The sequence below is a fragment of the Paramisgurnus dabryanus genome, chromosome 15, assembly GCF_030506205.2.
Source record: "Paramisgurnus dabryanus chromosome 15, PD_genome_1.1, whole genome shotgun sequence".
Taxonomy (NCBI): domain Eukaryota; kingdom Metazoa; phylum Chordata; class Actinopteri; order Cypriniformes; family Cobitidae; genus Paramisgurnus; species Paramisgurnus dabryanus.
Genome location: NC_133351.1, coordinates 2,020,116 through 2,043,172, shown reverse-complemented (window position 1 = coordinate 2,043,172; position 23,057 = coordinate 2,020,116). Strand labels below are relative to the sequence as shown.

Genomic DNA, 23,057 nt, shown 5'->3' with positions numbered 1-23,057 from the left:
CTTCAAAGTGATGTGAGCATTAATCACACCCTGAGCCGGTCACACAGGGCAAACACTTTCCTCTACATCAACAAACCCAACATCAGCCGCTGGCAACATTTCCTAAACCTCCTCACAGCACCTCTACAGCTCTCTCTACACTTCCTCTCTATCATCCTAAATCTCACAAATCATGCTGACAGTTAGTCTAATTCATGAAACACCTGCACTTCAGGTAATGTCTGTGCGTTCAAATCTTTTCAGGTTAAATGATCATGTTTAATTCAATGCAGCGGTGTACTTAGTGGTTTTATAAACAATTTACACAAATATCCATGTTTCCTGAATGATGTACATTAGCAGCTACATCCAAATCCAACATTGATACTCCAGATGAGAGTAAAGATTAGCAAAGTAAATAGACACTTACTCTTATCATTTGGCAGAAAACATTATTCCTGTAGGTACTGGAATGTTACAGGTTAAAATTGAATTGAAAGAATTTTTGTCATAACGAGAAAACAATGTCAAATACCACTGAAAACAAGCAGTCCAATGTCTCTCTCACATCGTGCTAGAATTTAAGGTCAGACTTTATTTCTTCCTCCAATCTAGTGCTGTTAATTTAAAAATTTTAAATACTTTCTCAGAAACCAGGACTTCCAGGCCGTAATGTTGCATAATTCATAAGGACATATTTCTGTACTTTATAAAATGCGGAGCAGCTTTAAAATGTCTGAAATTAAAGGCCGAGCTGCATTAACACCTGGCACAGCGGTGCCACACAGAATGATGCCAAAGACACCCTACAGGTCACATTTATATAATGTCACTATAAGAATGATCAAGTTGATCGCAAAAATTAGTTTCGGGTCCATTTTTAAACTGATCAGAACCAGCTTTATTAAGCCCAATCTTATATTTACATCAGTTTGAATGAATATTCATACCAACACCTTATAGCACCTGCAACTTCATCCCATTCTCATAAATGTGTATAAATAACACACAGCTGAAAAATCATGCAATACATACAACAAATTCCAATTTTGCATGCATATGATCCTTCTTGTTTACTTATACGGCACATCGTTTCGTGTCGTTTAATTTATTGGTTACCATATCTAACAGACTTCTGTATGGGATGTCATAATTCAAATAAATCTTAATGATTCAGAAAACAGATTTGATCTTATTTCAGTATGAGGCTATCAGACAGGAAGGATGAATGAATCTTACCGATGATTCCACTGTCTTTGCTCTCGAGGGTGGAGCTCGGGCTGATGATGGTTCCACACGGACTGCAGTGATTGGCTGCTGGCCGGCTGCTGTTACTGTTTAAGGTGGAACAGGGGCTGTCTGTACACGGAGACGCTGTGCTGCCGGTCAGAGTCGAACACGGGCTGATACCCTGATTTACTGCACACTGCAAAAACACAGAAGGGAAGAAAGCTGTGTTTATATGGGATGCTTTAGTAATTTAATGATCCAAACATTGATATCTCTCATTTTGTACGTTTACATGCAACCAAATAATTAGTTTGTAATCGGTTTTGATGGCTCAATCGGATTAAAAAGCCTTTATGTAAACACCTTAATACGATTGAGGCCGGTCGGATGCAAATTTCAATCATATTGAAAGGGGTAATGGAGTCCGATCTGTGATGCGATCATCAGAAGAAAAGTAAGCATGTAAACACGTTAATTGTAGTATTGTCTCAATTGGATGCAAAAATACCGTGCACATGCGCTGAAAAATTGTGCTTGAGTTCACGTTTTATATTTGCCTCTTATATCATACGATTCTTGTCAGATAAATATGCAATAGCAAGGCAATGGCAATGAGGTCACGTGCTTTACATTCTGCAGCGTTCATGTGTACTTTCATAAAGCAATAAATTAGTGTCGTGCCTTTCAAAAAGTGTTTTCTTTGACTATATCTGAAAATTTTTAAGAACAACTTTCACTAACTCAGCTTTGACTCTGTACATTTATTCAAAGATAAAGGATGGACTCGAAGAGTGATGATGTGTGCTGCGTTGCCAAGTCCTCTGCTTTTTGCGGACTTCAGATTTGGGGTACATTTAAACTGCTTCAGCGAGTTTATTTTTTCCTGCGAGTTAAAGATGAAAGGATTTTGTTGATTAGTTATTGGTATTTGGGCTGTGAATAATCATTGGGATGCTTTTGGGCTAGTTGAATGAATGTCTATTGGACTGATTTGAAAACATAAACCTGGCAACCCTGGCTGTGTGCTTGCGCAGACGTTTGGTTCAGATTATTTCGAATAAAATTTTTGTTTACATGTACAATCAGATTGCAATGTTTAGGGTACATGTTAACTGTACTGTCGTAACCTGCAATCGTATTAAAGTCAGTCGGATTGACAAAATTTGTGCATGTAAACATAGCCATTGAGGAAGAGGAGAGGGAACCACGAAATGCATGGCCGATGTCGAAATAAACAATAAACATGCAATCTGTGTGTGCAGGACTAGCAGACATCTAAATCAATATCCGAATTTATCTGTAATGTTTATTTTAATTCAAATAAAGCCACAAGCTGACAATAAACAGATAAACCTTAGAAACATCTAAAGGCTCTTCAATTGCTTTCAAGTGCGTACAAATGTTTGTACAACAGTTTGAAATAATATATTGGCAAATCATCTAACAATATCAGACTCTGTAATATCAAGATTATCAAATGTATCAGCTGTGTTCTCCACTTAACTCCAGGTTTAATCCAGAAAATACCCAAAGGTGAGATGCACATCATTTAAGACTCACACAAAAGTCCAAATCAATGATGAAAAGAGTCCAATCTTTGTGTCCACATTTTTGTTGCTTCATATGTGCTTCACCATTTGCAAAAACATTTTGATATAATGACTCCAGTGACTTACTGACCATCATACAAACACAGTCATGAGAGTCTTTAAGTCTAATGTTGCACAATATACCGTGACCGAGAGACATCACAGATTTCCCATGAGTATGCAAGGCAGAAATTAATTCCTCTCAAACCAAGCTTTTCAAGCCACCAGGTGCAAGATCTCTTAAATCGCAGCGTACACGGCAGAAAGCAAAATATCGCAATGTCTATAACCCACGCAAATCGTGCATGGCTGGTCCTGTAAGTGATTTCAATTCCTGTTTTGGTTCTCTATTTACTTTAAATGTCTTTATTGCGTTCACTTGAAGAATTTCAGCCTTGTACTAAGTCTTGCATTTTCATTACAATTGCTGGCCAGCTACACCACCTAGCCTATTTATATTGAAAACAAAATCAAATCACTTTCTATAAGAACTGTGTATTTCATGCATTTTTAAAACAGACATTTCACAAAACTTTTTAAGAGGTCAAATAAATCTTTGGTGTCCCCAGAGTACGTATGTGAAGTTTAAGCTCAAAATATCATATAGATCATTTATTATAACATATTAAAATTGCCATTTTGTAGGTGTGAGCAAAAATGTGCCATTTTTGGGTGTGTCCTTTAACATGCAAATGAGCTGATCTCTGCACTAAATGGAAGTGCTGTGGTTGGATAGTGCAGATTAAGGGGTGGCATTATTATAATAAGATCCCCTTCTGACATCACAAAGGGAGACAAATCTCAATAAGCTATTTTTTTACATACTTGCAGAGAATGGTTTACCAAAACTAAGTTACTTGGTTAATCTTTTTCACATTTTCTAGATTGATAGAAGCACTGAGGACCCAATTATAGGGTCATGATATGTCCCCTTTAAATAATCGATCGGGACAAAAAAATGTCTTCATATCATAACAAACTGATCATGATCTAAACCAGAGACCTCTACCAGCGGTTAAGGTCTGAGTCATCAATGGGCTTTGAGTTAGTCAAGGTCACAATACAAGATGAAAGTTTCTCTCAAGTGAACTTCCCAGAAAAAGTCTGGAGAACTAATTAAAGTTTTACAGCCTCCTTCAGGAACACAACACAAAAACTCCTACATAAACAAATTGATAATTTCCACAGGTCATCATACTGATGACAATTATGATTTATTTAACAAAAGCCTCCTATAGATAAAGCTCTGCTAGAGAAGAAAAAGACATCCAACAGAATTTAAAGAGATCTTGCACTGCTCATCTTATCAGACAAACGTAGGATGAATCCCTTTAACAAAACCAGACGTCAAACACACTGAAGTTAATATTGCTCTTAGGATTCATTCAACTTTCTCATCAGCGGTTCAGAGCGATCGTGAATGACTTACGGCTGTGACACACGGACAGACTGCGCCTGTGAAACCACCTTCACTGGATCTCACGCAGACAGACGAGAGACGCACCGGTCAATGTGAACATTAAATCCTGCTGCCTCTGTGCTTCTTAATCTCTCCTTGCATTTCATGCGTCTCTCTCGCCCATCACATTATCTCTCTCTCTCTTGCATGAGCTACGGAGAGAAAAATACCTTTTTTTCATTCTTGTCGCCCATAGGTATGCGTGCAGAGCCCGGGATGCCTTCACCGAGTAAGAACCCCAAGCGTGTCATCAACTCCTGTGTGGCGGGGGAGGGGCTTGGACCGGCCAGCTCTGAGAGAGAGAGAGAGAGAGAGAGAGAGAGAGAGAGACCTTCAGTATGTGTGTGTGTGTGTTTAATAGGCAGGCACAAACACCAGCAGCTGTGCATAAGTCTTTCACTGCAATTCTCTGGACCATGAGTGTGATCCAAAAACAAGACTGTAGACTCGAAAATATATTAGATGATTTCACCGACATCATGAACCTTTGATATCTTTAAGTGCAAAGATTTTTATTCTTTTAATCTTGATCTCTATACATTCTTACAAAAAAACCTAATATAATATAATCTAAAATATAATCTACATTATCAGTGGTGTATAAAGACCTTACGTAATAAACTGTATTGTTTTTATTACCTTAGAATGAGACATTTTTATTTACATACACCTCGAGTCCCCTTACATGGAAGTCGCCGTCATGTTTCTTCAGTATCCCTAAACGGACAAACTGATCTACAACTTTGTCCCTACGTTGTCTCAAATGACAATATATGCTACCATATGCCTTTTGAAATTGACGGGTGAGCTGTTGGTTGTAATTCACAATCTTACCACCAGATGCCACTAAAATTGACACACCCCACCTTTAAATATTGTAAGTATGGGCGATTCCTTTTGTAAGTTTGAGAAATAAAAATAGACATTGTTTGGAAAACTGTTCTTGTTGCATTTAATACCCTTAACTCTTTCCCTGCCAATGACAAGTTTTTACCTAATCCATATGTTTGCTATAATCCACTACATGGCGCTCTTACCCAATTTATAAAATACTAAAGCATCCACTAATCCAAAAACTGTAAAAACTCTGTGTATGTTTTAATTCAAATCTTTACAAAAATGCATCATTTGATATTTGATTTTAAATGTTCTTTCATTTGATATATTGTATGTTTATATATATATAAAAAAAAACTGAAAGCCATTAAACTTTGTGAAAGTGATTTAAAAAAAATGCTGGTGGGAAAGAGATCATTTTTTTGTAAAATTATGAAATTATTTCAGATTTCAACAAAACTGGAAATCGGAAATAAAACAGATACATAACATCATTGTTACCCGTTTATTTACTGCATGCAGTGAATTTGTCTTAGGAATAGTGCACCCCAAAACGAAAAGGTGTCCATATTTTAATTCTAGGTGTAAGAGACTTTCAGCTAAACCAAATCTGAGTTATATTAAATAATGGCATTGCTTGTTTCAGTTATATATATATATATATATATATATATATATATATATATATATATATATATATATATATATATATATATATGGCATTTTGGGGTTTTGTAAGGAATATATTTACAGCTGTATGCACGTTCACGACTGAATTAAGTCATTTTTTAAAACCCACTGCATGATTTTAGGAGCTGTTTAATAGCTGGATAGATTCGTTAATGATGGATGGATGCCATTTTAGGAGCTTTAAAAATGGGGAATCCAATGCCATTATAAAAATGCAATCATGAAATGAGACAGGAATCCATAGGTTATTATTTAATATAACTCTGACTTTGTCTGATAGAAGAAAGGCATATACACATAAGTTGGCTTGTAGGGGGAGTAAAATTGAGCATTTTAGGGTGAACTTTTAATACTTTTTACAAAGGCTTGTAATGTTCTTGATGAAGCAAAGAAAGATGCACATGCGTACATGCACGCACGCACGCGCGCGCGCGCACACACACACACACACACACACACACACACACACACATAAAAGTACATGCATGCACGTGCACAATCACTGAAACAATGAATCAGACACTTAAATACAATATTTGATTCACATGCACAGATGTGCACTGATCGTCATGACAACAGCTCTGATGCTTCGACTGCATGTGTTGGCATTGAATCTAAATCAGAGAAAGAATGCACCTGTTTCACCACCTTTAATATATGCTATGAAAACAGTACGGGTCCTAAACCAAAAAACAGCCATTGATTATCAACCTATCAACACAACCTACTGTATAAGCTCATGAATCTGTACACACACAGACACAACACATAACACACACACACAATACTACTGATCATTAGCATACTAAAAACACACAAGAGAGAATAAATGCATAGAAATATGTACATATGACATTTTCACTATAAGCTGTTGAAATTTGATATACTGCTTTAAAATTCTGTATTTTTTTACAGAGAAAGCCCAGCACATAGGCTTAAACAACATGATGTTGAGAAAATAATGACAGTTTTTCCCTGTCTGGATGAAGTATGCGTTTAAGACTGCTAGTGGTAAAAGCAGAAGATGTTATGTGAATATGTGATAATGAGAATGAAAATGAAAGTTAATGTGGAGGAGTTTCACCTCAGAGCGAGATTTTCTTATTAAAGTTCATTCTCTCATTAGCTTTTCATTTCACTCGGTGACTCACATTTTAATAACCATTCCTGTCGATTCAACACAGAAGAGATCTCACTACACACACACACAATCATTTACAATCTTACACATAAAATCACAGATACCACTGAGTTTAGTCACCACATTAGGATTTAAACACAAACACTATCAGTTGAGATGTAGCAAAACAAACATAATCAGACTGATCATCTGAAAAATATCACACAAGATTATCTTTGAATATAATCATCATCATCTTAACAGCCTGTCATTTTCTTTAGTTGTTACCATCAAATAATGAAACTGGCCTGGATACAGTGATGCCAGACACTATCAAGAAATGTTATTTCAAAACTAACCAAAGATGTTGATATAGGACTACTATGCAATAGTCTTCTAAATGCTTGCTTACTAGCTCACGTGTCTCTGATATTCTGCTTAAATGCCATTTATCAAACATCCCATCTCCATATCTCACCATCTCCCTATCAGGCTAAACATCTGTTAATGCCAGATGCCAGAGTCACAGATGTTAACAGTGCCCTTTACACCGCCAGCACCCCACGCCCAACACTCACCCCATAATAAATCATTAACAAAGGGCTGTATGACGATTAATCGCAACTAATCATTTGCAAAATAAAAGTTTTTGTTTACACCATATATGTGTGTGTGTACTGTGCATACTAATTATGTATATGTAAACACATGCATGTATAATTAAAGAAAAACATATATTTATAGATTAAATATTTATATATAATGTAAATTATATATAAATATAAAAACGTATATACACATGTAAATAATTCTTAAATATCTACATGCATGTGTATTTATTTATATATAAATATTACACACACACATATGATGTAAACAAAAACTTTTATTCTGCAAAAGATTAGTCACTATTAATCGTCAAACAGCCCTGTGTGCTTGTATTTAGCCTGGTAGCTCTAAGTAGTTGTTCAGTTTTTGAGATAATCAACGAAAAGCACTAAAAAATAAATAAGAAAAAGTTATCTAAATGGTTATAAAATTTACAAGCTTTAAAGGCTGTTGGGACATAATAAAATTTCTTAAAACAGTGCATAAAAAAGTAGATGTCTTATGTGATACTAATGGACAACAGTGTGTGTGTCTGTGGGTGTTTGTGTGTTTTATTTGGATAAATGAAGCTTTATAGAGAACAGCTCTACTTCCAGGCAGAACTCTCCAAACAAATGCAAGGAATCATGGGAAATGAAGTGGACTCATCTATCAAAAACCAACATAACCATCACAGATCCAAACATTGAGCGTGTTTACATGCACAGAATAATCAGAAAACTATCAAAAATCTGCTGATTATAGAAACCTGTTTTATGCGTTTACATGCAAATCAATAAACCGTTTATGAGATTTGCAAATGTGTCAGGTTTCTCGATGGGAAATCTGTCTTAAGCTCAACTGTTGCATCACTTCTCATTTCTGCAGAGTTTGTAAATGTAAAATTAGCTTTAATTTTCACAGTTTCTATGCCAATTGGATGAGTTGAGCACAGACTTTTATGCTTTACTTTGCGCGCGCTTCCACGTCTTCCAGTTATCTTTCACACACGGAGACGTGCACGTGAACAAAACCGGGAGAAAGCCGGTTAAGGTGTTTACAAGCAACGCGAAAACGAGGAAAAGCAAAAACTACCTTTGCCGATCGTTCTTAGCTTACACCGTTTATGGGCTTTCCCCGATACAAGAAAACTGTTTTATGTGTTCACATGACCCCTCACATTATCAGTTTATTAAGCATAATCGACGTAAGACGTGTAAACACACCCATATACATTTTAAAAGCCAATCAGTATATCTGCTATTTACGAAAGCCAAAAAATACAACTTAACATCATGATTATATGTTGACCTCTTGTCATCGTCCTGTCCATCATCATGCCGTCTCACTCTCCTGATGTTCTGTACCGACCAAGACGCATTTATGTGTCCGAATTAGGGCTGCACATTATAACAAAAATCATAACTGTCGAATATTCACCTTGATATTGTAATTAAAGTTATTACTGCTGGTTTATAGACTTTACATTGAAGTTTCGAAATGTTTTATAACTTTCTTTGAAGAAGCTGCATGGTTAATTTTAAGCATCCAAAACTAAATAATAAAATGTACATAACAAATATTTATGGGATTTATGTTGTTAGTAAAAAAAATCCTAAATGAATGGCTAAAGAACATGTTTACTTACCAATTGTATAAACTCTGATTCACCACTGTATTTGGTTCCCAAACATACTGACAAAACGCACAGAAATGAGCACAAATGGACAGCTGTAATTGAGGCTTTCGGCGATTATGTAATTGTTTACTCATAATTGTAATCCCGATTAGTTTTCGATTAACTGTGCAGCCTTAGTCTGAATGTTAATGAAACGCTTTTCAAAAATCAGGTGGCTATCTGTTCAGAAAAATTAATGAGGTGACACATGATCACAATAAAGGAAATTTTACATTTGTACACTTTCATCCAAGTCTAGTTTAGATAAAATTAAAATTTTACTGATTAGGAATAATATGAACATCTTTGTGCACATTTATAACTTTAGCTTTTTGTTATTGCTTGAGATTTTGGGGTGAAATATAATCTGAATTGGTTCGCCTTACACTATTATATCTTATTTTGTCCTCAACTACTCAGCATCATTTCCATGACAACGCATCAGGTCCAATCAGAAATGGCTAATGAAGAGGTTTATGCAGTGCTGGATGTTCATTTTTCTGGGAAAATAATTATAATAATAGGTAACATGAGGATAAATAATGACTGCATATTCATTTTGAGTGACCTGTTCCTATAAGACCTCTAACATTAATAGAAAGTCATTCTGAATTGTATTCATGTTGAATTATTTCCAATACTGCTCATTAAAAATATCATTCTGCGAATCAGACACATATTAGCATGAAAACTATTTTCAAAACAGCCATAAAATGGTTTAATCTTAAGTGCGTATCTACAATCCGTACCCAAATAAGCCTATAATTAGACACAGACAGTTTAGCTGGAAGACATGAGGAGTTACTGAGGGTTTTAAAGTAAAGTTTTTGAAGTACTTCATCAAGCCTCAGAAGTTTGGGTTGGGGATCTCAAGAGGCAATCACAACCCTTCACAATTCTTCACATTGTACTTCACTAAATGAATACCTCTCTTAGAAATTTCCAGCAGACCACACAAGAGATCAATTTTATCAGATGAAATTTGTTTTTCCACGCCAGATATGAACAAATCAATGCAACTGTAGAAACAGATGTCACATTGCACCTCATCTACTTCCTATCTGTCAGGAAGTGAAGTGCAAAGCAACCTGAGTGCATTTATTTGCCATCAAACAAACATTAAGAAAACTGAATACTGCAGAAGAGAATGATAGACAACTCTTGACAAAAAGAATTTAGAAGAAAACTATGACTAGAAAAGGCAAGTGTTTAAACTAGAAATTTTAAACAATCTTTAAATAGCCTGAGATCCAGGGGTTTAAAGGTGCGACAGACTGATGACTGAAGAACTGTGAGCAATTCAATAGATCCATGTAACTGTAGGAAAAGTGACTTTGAAAACTTTTTTATGCAAATTATATACATTATACCCATAGACTCTAACAAATATGGACGTAGTGTCCGTGGCGTCACCCATAGGTTTGTGAAGAGCTTTTTTGAAGCCAATAGTTGGTGGGGCCTGCCGTCGCCATCTTGGCAGCGCATCACCATGCATCACTCATGGATAACCAAAAGGTTGTAAAGAGGCAGGACATAGTTTGAGCTGAAACCATGCCCACCCAGCTCGACTCTAGTGACAGTTCACCCGTTTAATTTAAATGGATGAGTTACAAAAAAATTCACCCCCCTCACAGTTGTCATAAAGGGGAAAATTATCTATATAGACCAAAATCACTTTTGTACCAGACTGTAAACACATTTATTTCTGCTGTAAAATTGGGCATTTTAACATGGGGGTCCATGGGATTGACTCCCTTTTGGAGCCTCTAGTGGCCAGTCGATGAATTGCAGGTGACGTCACTTCCGTGTTGGCTTCACGACAACAGAGATTGCTATGTCTTAAACATAACATAACATTTATAGTTACAGAATTACCTACCGTTATGTATGAAAGCTGTGATATCAGACACTTATCAGCTGCTTAATTTCCCATTATCCTTAAGGAATAAGTCAGGGCTGGAGTTATGCAACGGAGCAGTCTTCGGATGGTCAGTGATCAGGAAACCAGAACATTCACAAAGCTGTGTATGTGTGTGTGTGTCTCATATCAAATGTCATTAATGTTTGCAAAAGAACTTCCATCTGAAGATATCTCCAATCAGCACCTGGCTATATATTAAAAGAGACGTTGCTATTAAAATAACGTCAGGAGCATAGGGCAAAAGAAAACAAAAACATCTTTGTCTCTTGTGTGATTTAAAGCCTATAAAAACTAAACAGAACGGTACAGAGCTGTGTGTGTGTGTGTGTGTGTGTGTGTGTTTAACAGAGACTAAACAATCAGTCTCTAACAATTTATATGTGTGTGAAAGCTTGAACTACTTCAGTATAAACTTGATGAATGCAGAACTGATTTCACCCTAAAATCCACAAATCAGGTAACATTACAGCTGATGGATAAAAATATGAAACAAACATGAGGTTCTATAAATGAACCAAATACATAAATCAATTTCCAACCAGCTAACCAGCCATCACTAAATCAACGGCAACACGGTTACAAACCATGTGATAACAAATAAAGTCAATCACATGGTTACAGTATTGCATAAAACACAGGGATTCAAAATCAATGCTGCCATACGTGTTACATAGGAATCAGAATAATCTATTAATAATCTACACTTCCCAAAAAACTCATCTGAACCACACTCTAAATTCTGCTGGGTTATATATAAATAAACCTATGGTGGGTTGTTGTTAACCCAACCATGAGTTGAAACAACCCAGAATAGGTTTCTTTTTATTTAACCCAACATGTGTTCTATCCAATATTTAACCAGCATTGGGTTAAAAATAATGCAGCAGAATTTGGGGTGCATTCAAAACAAAACATGCTGATGATGAGCTTTACTAGTTGTTTCAGACATCTCTTATTTCAGTTCAACTACTGTGTTATGTGTCACTTATAATCAGACTCCTGATGTGATCTGATCATTATTTCTAATTTTTTCATAATTTTAGCATGACGAGCTCCTCAGCAACTTAATCAAGATAAAAAAAGAATTTAAACACCACTCCTGTGATGTCTTCTGTCATTTATTTATTTATTTATTTTCTGTCTGTCTCTAGTCTACTCTGCACAGCCTCACCCATTAATCTATCCATCCATTCATCCTTTCATCCAAACATATATCCATCCATCCATCCATTCATTTATTCATTCATTCATCTAATCATTTATAAATCCATCCTTTCCTCCAATCATATCATTCATCCATCCATCCGTAATCCAATCATTTATTCATTCATCCTTTCATCCAATCATATATACATCAATCCTTTCATCCAATCATACATTAATTCATTCATTTATCCCTCCATCCGTTCATCCAATTATACCTTCATCCATCCATTCATTCATTTATTTATCCATCCATCCGTTCATCCAATTATATATCCATCCATCCATTCACTTATTTTTTCATATATCCATTCATTCATTCATCTATCAATACATCCATTTTATCCAATAATATATCCCTCAATCCATCCTTTTATCTGACCATCCATTCATCCAATAATTTATCCATCCATCCATCCATTCTTATATCCATTCACCGTCCATCCATCCATCCAATATATACCCATTCACTTATTCAATCATGTATACATTAATTCATTCATCTATCTATTCATCCTTCCATTTATCCATCCATCCATCCATCCATCCAATCATTTATCCATCCATCTATTTATCCATCATTCCTTTCATTCAATCATATATCTATCCAATCATTCATGTATCTATTCATTCATCTATTATCTATATTCCATTCATTCATCCATATCCATCCTTTCTTCCATTCATCTATCCTTTCATCCAATCTATATCCATTCACTATATCATTCATTCACCTATACATTCATTCATTTATTCATTCATCCATCCATTCATTTATCCATCCATCCTTCCTTTCATTTAATCGTATATCTATCCAATCATTCATGCATCCATGCATTCATCTATTTATTCATTTATTCATCCATATCCATCCTTTCATCCAATCATATATACATCCATCCATCCATTCATTTATATATCCATTAATTCATCTATACATTCATCTTTCATTCATTCCTGTCATCAAAACAAAAACATTGACAGTTCCATAATTAAATGTAATCCAAATACACAAACTCAATGCAGTTCTGATGTTTGACTGAACAACAACCATTTCTGCACCACTGAATCACTTAAGGTGACTGAAAACAATTGTGTGTTAATAAATGAACGCCCACCAGACTTTTAACTTAACTAAACAGTGTAAAAAGCTCAAATGTGAGCAACTAACTATCGTTATTATTATCATCTCCACACACCCTGAGCTTAATTCTGCATTATTAATGTCATCATCAGTAAGTATGATGAATAATGACACATGCTACTGTTTGGTTTTCCCTCTCCACACTTTTATGAAATGTTTCGCAGATGAGTCTTGACCCTTTACATTACCAAGAGCTGTTTGGTTTCCCACTGTTAATGATAAATGTAATCTGTTGCTTAATCTAAAAATATCATTTAAACCTTAAGAATAAAATCCAAAATCCAATCTGGCTGTCAGGAATGCTGTTTCAGCCCCCACAAGGAGGCTGACCAACAAAGACCGTAGCAAAATGAGGGTCAATATTCTTGCCTTCAAATTCTCAACTTTTTTTGTTGTAACCAGTGCAACATAAAGAAGACATTTAGCATTGACAATACAATAATATTGAATAACACAAAGTAAAAGACTGTTGTGGACATTGGGGTTTACATACATTCATTTTAAAAAACGTCTTCATGCCGACCTGCAATGTGAGCCTGCAGGAATGTGTGGAGATGCTATCTATAAACTATCTCAGGGTTAAAATAACCTATGGCAGACTGCACATGTAAACACTGTTGACCCTTACGTGTGTGTTTGGAGGTGATGTTGGGATAACTGGGGTGTGTCACTGAGCTGTGACAGATATGCAGTAAACACATGGGCTCAAAATCCAGGCCAGGTTATATTGGGCTTCATTTGAAAACACTTAACAGACCCATATTCCCAAAAGTGTTTTAACTTTACCAAGAAAAAACAGCAAATTTGAATCGGCTTACTAGTAAAGATTTTAAAAGAAAGAAGTATGCAATGCAAACTGTGTACACTGAATAGGGTATTGTATATTTCTGCAATGTGTTTAACATATCAAACTCTTGCCACCCTTATCTCTAAATATTGACATCAGGTGTAAACAAAATAAGTTAATACAGTTGTACATGTAAGCACGCACATACAATATAAACACATCTATCTACTGCTAAGTATTGAACATATTATTGGCTGCGTCCAAATACCCATTGCGGTCTTTGCCACTTGAGAGTGCATGCACAAGACAGAAAGTAAGTGCGCAAGATTTTCCCATGGTATTCAAGGTTAAACGTATCCCATCATGCATCATGTTCTGGATGTAAAATGGTGACACTTTCACCCAGATCTCACAAGATGTCACAGAAACTTTCAATTTTAAGTTAATAAATGAATAAACGGAAGGTGTTGCACATTTTATTGGTGCAAACTTTGTATTTTGCAAAACATCTTCAATTTTTTTTCACATACAACATTGAATGTATTGTTTATTTAGAGACTACTGAATAAACAACAAACTTTAATAAAGCTGCATGCACAAAATGTTTTATTTCCAGTGTAAAGAAGAGTGTTTATGTGTTCAATTTTTTGGGAGAAAAACTTTATGTTTTTTAAATAAAAAACAAAAACGTTTTGGTGCAAATTGCTGCCACTACCTGGATTGAGATATTAACACTTGCTAAGTGTGTCCCATCATGTGAATGATTCCACATGCACGCTTGGGATCTTCAAGCTAAATACAAGAAAAACGTCATGTAAGTAGTCAAGGGGTCAAGTGTAAAGACTGCAAGTGTCGGTAGTTGGACGCAGCCATCATTGCCATTGGCTGTCCCTACTGTTATATCGTCATCTCTGACGCCTTTTGATGACATCACATGACCAGCGTGATACAGTGATGTGGACGGCTGGCCTTTTACTGGCGCCAACCAACCATCACAGTTGTTTGGAAAGCTCAAATCATACACACACACAAATATACAGTACACAGAGAGTCAGTGATAAATGTCCAACACATGAACTCCACTGCACCTGACCCTGAACTGACGATACACACCACCATGCACAATTACATACCCAGAGAGAAAAGTGTACACGTACATGCACAGACACACATACAATTATCTAAATTGAAAAATGCACAGAGCGAATAAAATTATGCATATATACTTACACACACAATTTAACAAAAAAAGCACACATAGTCCAAACGTACGATCACAAAGTCCCACAATATTCCAGAATAAACATTTGTGCACTGAGTTCCCACAGACTATAACCAATGAACTTTCAGGATTTTTCCGGTCATCTCCCGGTCAACTGGGAATATATATTTGACTAACAAAGTAAATTAAACTTTAGAATTAAATCAAATATATTTACCATGTTTGCTAAAATCTTGCTCTTTTAAAATGTGTGAACATTGATATTATAAACAATCCTGAAGAAAAGTGCAACCTACTGTAAGAATAGGAAAGACATCTGACACCTGTGAGATGAACAACAGCAAACATCCACTCACCAGATGTGGTGTCGCCCACCTTCCTCAGGGACGATGTGATGGCATCTCCGGGAACACGTGGACTCTCCACATATTTCGGTTTTCTAACAGGTCCTTTAGTACAGAAGGAGAGAAGAAGCAAAATGAATCATCAAGCACCGCAGGTCGCGAGCGACTCCTTACAGATCCAAAACAAAGATCCCCACCGTACGCCTGACAACACACTGCTGACAGAAAGCTCGACTGACTGCGCCAACAACTCCAGCAGTTTGGGAATGTAAACTACAGCCGGAAACCACAGCAATTTGCTATTTAGGAACTCAGAGACGAGATCGCTGTGATACTGTGTGTGTGTGTGTTTCTCTCTTTGTCCTTCACCGTGTGTTGTTCTCTCACAGACTTCTGTTTCAATCCTTCGCAATCATTGCTATTCCTCTAGCTGTTTTTTTAAAGCAGTGATCAATTTCATGATCTTCACATCGGATGGTTAAGTGATTATAAAAGGTCAGATTCCTCTTTGTTGGGCTGTCCTGCCTCTTAAAAAAACAAAGATAGCACCATTACAATCCACCTCAACCCTGTACACCTCTGTTTTTCATGAAGAACCCTACTGAGATCAAAGACCTCCGCAGCCTGTGTACGACCTGACCAAATAAAGTCATAAAGAGAAGTGCAGTCACTACCAAAAGAAATACCCTTAAATCTGAGAGAGAAATCCATCGACCTTTAAACCTTGCACCCTTCAGAAAGGAATGAATGTGTTCAGAGATGGTGATATGTTTAAAGACAGATAAAAATACATTCATGACAAAAATACAATTTTGATTCATTCGGGCTACAGCGTAGACATGTTATTGCGGAGAGAGAGAGAGAGAGAGAGAGAGAGAGAGAGAGAGAGAGAGAGAGAGAGAGAGAGAGAGAGAGAGAGAGAGAGAGAGAGAGAGAGAGAGAGAGAGAGAGAGAGAGAGAGAGAGAGAGAGGGGGGGATATTCACGACCAAGGCCAGGTTTCTGGGGGCTACGGTGGGGCATTGCCCCCCCCCCAGATGTCCCTCTGCCCCCAGAAATGTCCATAAAACAGAACAAACACTATTTATATCAGCTCCTGCCCACCATTACATAAAGCTTAGAGGTCTCTTCAGATTTAACTCACAGGAAACATACTACTATTCTCTACGATGATAAATTAAAGAAAACTCATCTTTAAAATATATTAGGGCTGTCAAAAGATTAATCGCGATTAATTGCATCCATAATAAAAGTTTGTGTTTACATAACATATGTGTGTGTACTATGTGTAAATATTATGTTTATATAAATAAACACACATTTATGTTTATATTTGAGAAATATTTGCATTTATATACTGTAAAAATTTATTTCATTTATATTATACAGAAATATAAATATTTTATATATAAATATAACAATTTTTTCTTACATATGTACATGATTGTGTGTGTTTTTATATATAAATATTATTATACACAGTACACACACATTATGTTATGTAAACACAACTTTTTTTTTTGGATGCGATTAATCGCGATTAATCTTTTGACAGCCCTGAAATATATATCAGAAAAATAGCAATTCACTCTTACATATACGTAATAACACAACACATATTATTATGAAACTTCTATATTTACACCAAAACATCCCTAAAATAGCCTTATCCTTTCTAAGACACAACAAATACGCACACATACATGTATAATTTTAAGAAAAAAAATATATTTACATAATAAATATTTATATTTATTTATCAGATAAATTATATGTAAATATATATATATCAAAACTTCACACGCAGTACAGCAAGCCTAGTACAGGGTCTGTTCACTACAAAATTAAAATTCATCATGTTGTGATGTGAACAGTTTGTATATACTGTGGATTGGCATGACCATGCCATTGCATATTCATTTTAAAACACAAAATATAAAAAAACGTATATCAGCTCTCACTGTGATCACTGTGGGTTCTGTCTGATCTACACTGCCATCTATGGACACCTGCGGTAAAATACAAATGAGATAATGCATTGATCTGATCTTCCATTTCCAGTGTGACAAATAAACCAGAAACATCTTCCCAATGTTAACTGACTTTTTGCACAAACAAGACAGACAAATATACTAAAAACACACTTTTCTTTCCACACATTTCTCATAGTTTTGGTTTTATAGGAGACAAACACATCACTGTTTATAATGCATGAGTCTCAGATATTTGGTGGGGAGGACAAACAGGTATTAATGGCAGTTTAAGGGTTTTAGGCTCATGCAGATAAAGAGGTTCTGTATGTAACGCTGCTTCAAACAATCCAGACCTTGTGTCCTCCTGAACGACTCTTAGGAGCTCTCATACATCCTTCATGGTGCATCTGTTTATCTAATTGTGCTGGGACAGATGGTCATGCATTTCTGGATCAGTCTCATAATATGCAAGATACATAACACACGCACAACTAACAGCTACACAGATGGTTTAAGTGTGAACGTCAGAGCGCCTGGAAAAACTTCAGAACATCTACATGTGAGAAAGATTTTTACTCTTCTTAAAATTGTTTTTTAATAAATAAACAAAGAATGCTATTTATAAGTATATAATACGCAACTAGGTTGCACACATGCACTTTATGTGGCTAGGTTACCCTTAGCTTTGTGTTTGTGTCATGTTTTGCACTGTCTGTATGTAGCACCATGGTCCTGTACTACATTGCTATGTATGGTTAAAATGACAATAAAGCTTCTTGACATCTGACCTGACTTAATAAAACAGCTACAAGTATTTACAAAAAAATCTAATTAAACTTAAGTGTAATAATACTGAAGATTAAATAATCTTAACATTAGGAAGGATCATTACATTAGGAAGAATAATGGCAGTCTTTAGTAAACTTAAAAATGTTAATGCACTTTTTATTCTGCAATTGTCACAATGTTTAATAAAAGACAAATAGGAGGACGGGCCTTCTCATATGTCAATCATCTAAAGACAGATAATAAACTTATAAAAGATGCAACACCTACACAATCACACACATACAGTTTAACAAAAAATTATTCAGACACCAGATATATTTTTTTTGATTTTACTAATGGGTGCAGGATACTATAGTTAATTGAGGATTGCGAAATAAATGGTGACATACAGGAAAACTGTTCATGAAGTGGACTACAAGTAAAATTCATAAAAAACTTTGACCTGACCAAGTGTTTTTTCTTTAATTGCTAATGCGACTGTTTTACACAAAAGACCAAACTAAATTAAGCATTGTTTGGTAATTGATTGCCCTAAAGTGCTATTATCTAATTACTTACATTTAACAGCTGACAGCTATTTAAAGGGGACAGAGAATGAAAAAGCATTTTTACCTTGTCTTTGTTGAATAATGGTGGTCTACCCGCATTCACAAACATACCAAAAGTGCTAGACATGCTAAACATCTCAGTCTCATAGAAATTCCTCTTTTAGAAATGTCAGCCAGAAAACGGCCCAATCTGACAAACTGATGCTTATGACATCACAGGCATCTCATGCCCCTCCACTTTAAAATAATTGGCTACATTTTTAGAGTGGCAGCAAAGTCAGCCAATCAGTAATGAGATTGCAAGTTAAGCCAGTAGGGGGAGCCAAATAGGTGCAAAACCACTTGTTTAAAATCCGCCACCCTAATAGAGCTATCTGAGAGAGGTTTTTAGGAAGCTTCTAAGGCATTACAGACCCAAACAAAACAATTTTTGTCTACATGTCACATCACAGAACAAGGATAAATACCCTGTTCAATCATTCTATGTCACCTTTAACCTAATGAAATTCAGTGAATATTTGAAATATCAAATAGTTTAACTCAGAGTTCTTGTCATATTTCAACTATAGTGAATAAACTGTCATGGATTTTGAAACAGCTCTGTGGCGACAGTCAGACAAACACACTGTACTTATAGAAGTAAACTGTAAAAGGAAAGTACACCTCTGCACACAGACTTCTGTAGTTTTCTGAGGAAGACATCTCATCCCCATCATCATCTCCCTTAAGACCTTCTCAACATTTGCTAAACACTATTTAGCACAAACATGCTATACAGCTTGGATGGGAAAAATAAACCTCTTCAACTTAAACACAATCTGTATTTCTCACTGAACAACAGCAGATGTGTAAAAAAATTATGAGGGTTTGTTTCTTTCTTTGATATGTGAAGCGCCGTTCTAAACAGTACTGGCAATGAAACAAAATATTTGGGGAACTCAGCATGAACTTTAAGAGGTTTTACATGCTGTGCTGGAAATGATCACCCAAATCCTCCAGTAGAGGTCACTGAGGACTCAAAACAGAAGAGGCAATAAAGTGACTCAATGTAATGACATCAACACCAGATACAGTAAGTCAACCTCAGGTCTCTCTCTCTCCCTCTGTACTGTAGTTTGTCCTTTAGATGATTCTGTTTAAAGACTTTGTGGTGGTTTGTAAACAAGTGAAAAATGTTTCTTTAATTTGTGCATGATGTTAAAAAGTGCAGTTCTGTTTTTACTTCATGTATAGACACAATCTGTCTCCTTTTGATACCAAAATTTGTCTGTGTCTGCCTGTCTCTACAGTGAGTCTGCACATGGTCAAGACTTTTCTTAGTTTAGGATCTTTCTCTCTCTCTTTCTCTATCTCTCAGCATCCGTTTTAATTAAACCATGGCTGCCATCTTTCAGTGTTATTACTTTAACTGTGAGGTAATGAGCAACAAGACTGAGCTGATGAAGAGAACTGAGACCAGTTTTGGGATGTGTGCATATACACACATATACTGAAATATAAAACACACACAGACACAAGCGGACACATTTCGACATGGAGGCTATGAGAGATTTCTCTCCCCTTCATACCATATGGTGAAGCAACAGTTCAGCCAACAATGCAGATTCTGTTATTATTTACAGACCCTCATGTTGTTAATTTCACAATGCTTTTGTTTCTTTCCAGTAACACAACAGCAGATGCGGCAGAGCGTAACAACAATTTTACTGTCAAACTCAAAAAAAGAAGAGAAAACTGCATTAAGAGTGTCACAAAATCAGTCCAGTCATGTCTTTTGAATTCATATGACAGCTTTGTCTTTATTCAATGATATCATTGTCAGTAACAATCTTCTCCAATAGAGCTCACAAACCTCATGTGCAGTCATGTCACATTGAAAAGGCACCTTTGTGTTATTATTAATAAAAATTATTAATAAATAATGGCACAAAGCTATTGAATGACTTGAGTTCAATGTATAGGTTGTATGGACGGTTATTATGATTCAATACATGTTTGTTGCTTTTGTTAAAGTGAAGAGAAAACCACTGTTTGACTAACATCTGTTTCAGGCAGGTGGAAAAGAAAATAATACACAGGGTTCCCACCCCTTAGTTAACTTCAAATTCAAGGACCTTTCAAGGACTTTCCAGTTCCAATAACCTCAAATTCAAGGACTAAATGTGGGGACACATTTCAAGTGAGAGCAAGGTTACATCGTGTTACATTTAAAGATACATTGTTACAGTTCCCTTTCGAGGGAACTCGTGCTGCGTCACTGCAGTGACACTATGGGGACGCCTCCAGGGGTAATAGACCATTTACGCAAAAACCGGAAATACGTAAACAACGCGTAAACGCAATTCCGGTATAAGCTTTGTTGTTGGTGGAGAAATGGCAGCTAGAGTGTTTCCGACTTTCCTAACTTGTCTACCGAAGTTCACCAGCGCCGATGTGGTGAAGAGTGTGGGTATACACTCGTCCACTAAAGGGAACAAACTGGATAAGGGATATAAATTCTTCCGCGCGGATTTTATCCACAATTATCAAGGTAAGCTTTAGCTACAAAACCGGCTATAACTCCGTTTACGTTAATTGTAAATCTAGGGGTTGTGAATTTGTAATATAAGATTTAACACATCGCAGTGAATATGTCGTGTGTAAGTTATGTTTAAGTGAGATGACATGAGGTTAACATAACAACCAGTAATTTGGTGTAGCTGCTGTACTAGGTAAATGTTACTAGCAGTCTGCTGCAAAGTTGTGTATTTCTACATGAGATAACATGCAATGTTTCCTTGCTACATGCGGTTTAAGTAACAAATATACTACAGGGACAGGTAGTAGTGAGAGGTAGATGCTTCAGGTCAATGAGAGAGAGTGAGGAGCCTCACAAACTGAGGTTTTAATATAGACAGAATGCCGGTTGGCAAAAGTTTCCCGTTCTTGCGTGTTCACTCTTCTTGCTGCGGAACTTTTTTTCACTTACTGTTACTATTATATACTATTATAAACTATTATAAAGGTAGGGCTGTTTCTGGTTGGAAGACGAACAGCCTTGAACACTACAGAAACGGCGACTCGTTGACTCTGCTATTTTTCGTATCTGCCGCTACGATAACAGGAAGTTGCCATACACTTTGTTGACGTATTTCCAGTCGAAAAATGCGGAAGTGCGTAAAAGGTCTATTGCGTCTGAATGTGTATATCAAATTCAACCAATGGTGAGGCTTAATGACAAAGACAGGGTGACGCGAGAGCCAGGAATTAATATCTCTATCCGAAATATTGCCAAAGACGGCGTTACAGGGACGCAGGAAGTATGGCAAGGGAGACGCAGCGTCTCGTTCCCTTCTCAGGGAACAACAGTTACATACGTAACCCGAGACGTTTTCATGTGTCAAACACAACTATGCAAAAAAGCATTTTGGTATGAATCAACATTCACATACAGAAGATATAAGCATTTAAAGCAAACAGTTTAGCACGTGTGTTTAAAAAGTCTAGAATTTTATGATATTATCCTACACTATACAGGGAATAAAATGGATTTTTTTCCAGAAACCACCTTGCATAAAATAGATTCAAGTACTTTCAATGACCGGTATCTATGTATGCATATTTTCAAAAACTTCACAGGGCCTTGAATTATTTCCCCAGATTCACAAACTTTCAAGGATTTCAAGGACCCGTGGGAACCCGGAATAGAGGACTGGAACGATATTGGGTAGCATCAATAAATTATATATTTTTTTGTATAAATTATTCCTTTTACTTCTGGGTGAACTAAAGACAAAGTTCACAATCATGAGGTCAGTGTTTAACAACAAATAAAAACACACCTTAAAACACACATAGACATATACACACACACATAAACATTGGATTATTATGCAACTCATCAACTGGCCTTTAAAGTCCCCATGTAATATAAAAAAAATTATTTGGAATATTGCAGAGTTTATTATAAACAATTTA

At 36.0% G+C, this 23,057-nt stretch overlaps 1 protein-coding gene across 3 annotated transcripts in view; it reads right to left on the bottom strand.

The window, feature by feature from the left end:
* tanc1b (tetratricopeptide repeat, ankyrin repeat and coiled-coil containing 1b) overlaps positions 1–23,057 on the bottom strand; it is a 168,729-nt gene that overhangs the window by 85,592 nt on the left and 60,080 nt on the right. For 2 of the 3 annotated variants that reach the window (XM_065252378.2, XM_065252379.2), the window contains exons 4-6: positions 15,804–15,896; positions 4,428–4,549; positions 1,219–1,405 (exon numbers count right to left, since the gene is read on the bottom strand). In XM_065252378.2, the coding sequence (XP_065108450.1) occupies positions 1,219–1,405; positions 4,428–4,549; positions 15,804–15,896 (402 nt within the window). Of the gene's footprint in view, positions 1–1,218; positions 1,406–4,427; positions 4,550–15,803; positions 15,897–15,988; positions 16,142–23,057 lie in introns of those variants that run through there. The other variant, XM_065252380.2, reaches the window with a different exon arrangement.